At 43.8% G+C, this 4949-nt stretch overlaps 1 protein-coding gene across 2 annotated transcripts in view; it reads left to right on the plus strand.

The window, feature by feature from the left end:
* CUNHXorf38 (chromosome unknown CXorf38 homolog) overlaps positions 1 to 4397 on the plus strand; it is a gene marked incomplete at its 5' end in the record, with an annotated part of 26647 nt that extends 22250 nt beyond the window's left edge. The window contains 2 exon segments of one of the 2 annotated variants that reach the window (XM_027772030.1): positions 2373 to 2535; positions 3964 to 4397. In XM_027772030.1, coding sequence (XP_027627831.1) covers positions 2373 to 2534 — 162 coding nt within the window. In that variant the 3' untranslated portion in view covers position 2535; positions 3964 to 4397. 2 annotated transcript variants of the gene reach the window in all.
* Between the last annotated feature and the right edge of the window lie 552 nt (positions 4398 to 4949).

A 4949-nucleotide genomic window follows, 5' to 3' on the forward strand; every position in this document is an offset into this window, starting at 1 on the left:
TAAAAAACATATATATGAAAGTAGAAATGGAATATTATGGATGATAACATGCATTATTAAGCCACTATGCAGTATATTCTAGATGGGAAACCACATTTAGAATGTTGTGATGATGCTCAGGGAATGAATGTAAATTAATAAAAAAAAAAGTTTCAGAAAAAAAAATCCATTCAATGACCGCAGTTAAGATATATAGCCCCAGCTAGGTGCTACTTTATAGAATGGCTAAAGTTTGACTTGTGTTCATGGAAATGTATGTATCAGCTGTGTTTGCTACGAAAATATTTAGATTAATTAAGATCTTTAGTAATTCAATAAAAATGGGGGGAAACAGTATAGAAAGCAAACATAGATACCAGAGACAGTGTGGGAAGAGAGTGGGAGATGGCAGAGATAGGGAACCAAGGATGGGGGGGGAGCAAAACATACAGGAAACAAGAAATGGAAGATCATTTGCTAATAATAACATGTTTGTTGATGTGCTCGATTGAGACAATATACAGTGTACTCTGGATGGAAAATCTCATTTTGTATGCTGTAATGATGTACAGTGAATGAACATAAACAAATAAATTTAAATAAAAAAAAAGATAATGAGGCCACTCTTACTAATCTCATAAGAAAAGATCAGTTGAAAAATAGTGTCTACTGTGCTCTCATTTATGTTTTAAAAAGTGTGTATAGACACACGCTCACACGTAAATATCTCTGCTCACATGTTAATGTCTCTAGAGATATTTACATGCGAGCACGTTAATTTACGATCACCTCAAGGGAGAGGAGCTAGGTATACACATACACATATATGTCTAGATATCTTAATGGTAGTAGATGTACAGGTCAAAATTCACAATGAAAAGACTTAATGTATTTGGTCATCGGAAAAGTCATGCTGTGCTTTTTTACGTTTTTCTACGCAAATATGCATCATGACTTTTCCAATGACCCGATACGTCACACACATACATATGCTTAATAGTAAATTTATAGGTACACAGTTGAAAATGAAAGGAGTTCATTTTGTTGATTTTTAAAAATATCGCCACAAACATGTATGTACATGAAAGTACAGGAAGGTTTGTTTTGTTTTTTAAACTGGTTGTTTTTTATTTGTTTGTTTGTTTTTTGCCAGAGGGTACACATACTCACCAGAGCGAGACAGGGAGGAGGGAGAATGAGAAAGCACTTCTCTGGGAGATGCCATATTATAGTTCCTTCTCCATTTCTCCCTGTTTTGGGTATTTGGGGCATGCATGTGTAACTGGCGTGTTTCTCAGTATGCTGTGTCCAGGATTCAATCTTTGCCATTGGCTACGTGGGATCCAGCTGCCTTAACTACCATGCCTGGACTGGCCCAAGTGCTGAAGTTTCTTTTTTATCTTGGAGAGGTTTTCACTATAGGGCACGTGCACTCGCCAGAAAGACAGAGAGACAGAAAGCAAGAAATCACCCCCAGGGGGGATGGCCACACCACAATCCCTTCTCCTCCACTCTCCTCTCAGGATCTTGGACATGTATGCACATGCACCCGGTGTGAGTTTAAGCTACCAGGTCCGGGACTCAAACCACGGTTGACTACATGGGAGTCCAGCAACACAGCCATTATGCCAACTGCTGGTCCCCCAAGTGCAGAAAAATGTAAAGCCAAAAAATTTTGAGAAGTCGAGCAAACCCCCTCAAGTAGTCCCAGAACTACCTATCCTGGGTCATGTTTTGTTTGAGGGAAGAATGCTTTGTTTTAAAGGCTTTGTTTTGATTTGGGTTTTCTAAGCTTAACCTGTCTGAGTAGAGCTGCCCAGAGCCAAGATATCTATCTCTTGGTGGGTACAAGAGCAGAAACCAGTTTGAGAACTAGTAAGTTTTCATTTTAATTAAAAGTCTGCTATATTGGGGCCAGCAGATAGCATAATGGTTTTGTCTCTGGACTCCCACGTAGTCAACCACAGTTGGGAGTCCCAAACCTGGCAGCTTAAAACTCACAGCAGACACACGCGCATGTGTGCCCAAAATTCTGACGGGAATGGAGGAGAAGGGATTGTGGTGTGGCCATCCCCCCCTTGGGGGTGATTTCTCGCTTTTTCTCTTTCTCTATCTTTCTGGCAAATGCACGCACCCTATAGCGAAAATCTCTCTAAAAAAATCATAAAAGGGCCAGCAAGTGGCATGGTGGTTAAGGTGCTGGACTCCCACATGGCTGACCACGGTTCGAGTCTCGGACCTGGCAGTTTGTGCTCTCACTTTCCCTTTCTCTCTCACATCAAATTAAAATAATAATAATAATAATAATAGCAAATTACAATTAATAAAATAATAAAAATTAACGTTTGCTGTAAAATGATCTAAACTGTTCATTGCATGGCTTCCTCTTGCAGGTCTCAAAACAACTGGAAGTAGTGAAGGAATTCCTGAGAAACAACGAGGATCTTAGGAACGGTCTTACAGCCGATCTGCAGAAGCTGGACAGCCTCCATCTCCAGCATCAAAAGCTGGAGTCAAAGGAGCCTGCGAGACAGAGCCCTGAGAGGAAGGCCTGAGGTGAGTTTAGGCATGTGATACGAAGTAAGGGCAGGATGGCCTCATGTCGTCGATGTCTGTTCTCTGTGTGAGGCCAGAATGAACACACAGCAGACTCATCTGAAGTCTCCCTACAGCCTCACAGTTTCAAAGAAAGACCGCTGAGTTTTGTCTGTCTGTGTCCCTAAGGAGTGGTTCTCAGATGTGTGAGATGTGAAGTAATTGAACGTCAGCTCCCTGGCAGCTTTGCCTAAACACACGTGAAGTCACTGCATTGGTCTCCTCACCAGGGGCTGGGCAGTGGCACCATGGTAAAGCCAACGCCCTGCAAAACGGACCCGCATGGGAATGTTCTGGGTTCAGACCTGAGTGTGCTGGGCGTACACGTGCCCTGCATCCAAGTCTGGCCCAAGCTAGGGCTGGATTGCAGGGCTAGGAGTGGATTGCAGCATCAAGGCCTTGAGGTACAAGTCTCTCACTCACTCATGGAAGAAAGCAACTTTTCTTCAAAGATGTTTGCCAGAGGGCACATGCTCTCATGGGAGAGACACAGAGCCAGAGAGAAAGTGAGAAATCTCCCCCTCAGGGAGATGGCCACGGCACAGTCCCTTCTCTTCCATTCTCCTTCTAGAATTCTGCACACATGTGCACATATGCCTGGCATGATTTTCAAGCCACTGGGACTCAAATTGTGGTCAGCCATGTGGGAGTCCTGCACCTTAACCACTGAACCACCTGCTGTCCCCCAAAATAAACGTTTTTTTTAAAAAAAGTCAGTTATCGGGAACCAGCAGGTGGCGTGGTGGTTAAGGCGCTGGACACTCCCACATAGCCAACCATGGTTCGAGTCCCAGACGTGGTGGTTTGCTTTTTCACTTTCTCTCTCTCTTTCTCTATGTCTTTCTCTGGTCAAATTAAAATAAAATAAAATGAACTAATGAATAAATAAATAAAATTAAATAAATAATTATTTTAAAAAAAAAAAGTTATCTTGGGCCAACCAGGTGGGATCTAGGCACTGGATTCCCACATGACCAACTGCACAATTTGAGTCCTGGACCCAGTGGTTTGAAAAACACAATGGGCACCCGTGTGCCCAAAATCCTGAGAGGAGAAGGGATTGCAGTGTGGCCATCCCCCGTGAGGGGTGATTTCTCAGTTTCCCTCCCTCTCTGTCCCTCCTCCGAATGTATGCACCTTATAGCAAAAAAAGAAAAAAGAAAAAAGAAAAGAAAAGGTCAATCAACTTTTATAGCAGGAATCAAGAAGCATTTTTTCCCTAAAATGATACCAATGATGGCCAGCTCTTATTGTGGCATTAATAACAGGTTATTAATGGTTAGTTTCCATGAGGAAAACTTCGTAAAATGAGTAACCATCTTCAGCCTTTCACTTTTGTCGTCGTTGTTCCTAAAATAAAGAAAATTAAAGCATGCTCTTTCATTCTAGGTTGCCTTTCCACAAAAGTCAAGCATATTTCCGTGAAAGTCTGCGTGGCTTCCAGCTCAGACATCCTTTTCTGCACCAAATGACAAAGTGGGCAGAGTGCTGTGCCCAAAACCAAGAGGAATTTTTGCTGTTTTTTTTCCTGGACTTGTCCTTGACCCTTGTGGTAGTTTTTTATTTTGTTTTGTTTTTTTCTTTTTTTATATTCGCGGACTTAGGGTTGGGCCAGGTGGTGGTAAAACATGACGCGCTGCAAGGTTGACCCGACACAGGACGTCTGCTGCTTCATGTCAGGAAACATCTCCAGTATGCTGTGTACGCACTTGCCTGTAGGGAACCAGCAGTTAGCGTCATGGCTATGTCGCTGGACTCCCACGTAGTCTACCGCGGTTCGTGTCCCGGACCCGGTGGCTTAAAACTCATGCCGGGCGCGTGTGCGTGCATGCCCAAGATCCCGAGAGGAGAATGGAGAAGAAGGGATTGCGGCGTGACCATCCCCCTTGGGGGGTGATTTCTCGCTTTCTGTCTCTGTCTCTCTCTGTCTGGCGAGCACACGCGCCCTTATAGCGAAAATCTCTCCAAAAACAAAAAAGCACTTGCCTGTGACCCGGGCTCTGTGAGCTTGGGGATAGACTGCAGCATCAGGACCCTGTCTATCTGTGCGTCTCTGTCAGGATAAATAAAACTTTTATAAAAATAAAAAAAAACGGACCAGCAGTTATCATAATGGCTATGTCACTGGACTCCCATGTAGTTGACTGCGGTTCGAGTCCCACACCCAATGGCTTAAACTCATGCCGGGTGCGTGTGCATACGTGCCCAAGATCCCGAGAGGAGTACGGAGGAGAAGGGATTGTGGTGTGGCCATCCCCCCTGGGGGGTGATTTCTCGCTTTCTGTCTCTCTGTCTCTGTCTTTCTGGCGAGTGCACGTGCCCTATAGCAAAAACCACTGCAAAAACAAAAAGAAAACAGGGCCAGCAGGTGGTGT

This window comes from Tupaia chinensis, unplaced genomic scaffold (assembly GCF_000334495.1).
Source record: "Tupaia chinensis unplaced genomic scaffold, TupChi_1.0 Scaffold000248_2, whole genome shotgun sequence".
Lineage (NCBI taxonomy): Eukaryota > Metazoa > Chordata > Mammalia > Scandentia > Tupaiidae > Tupaia > Tupaia belangeri.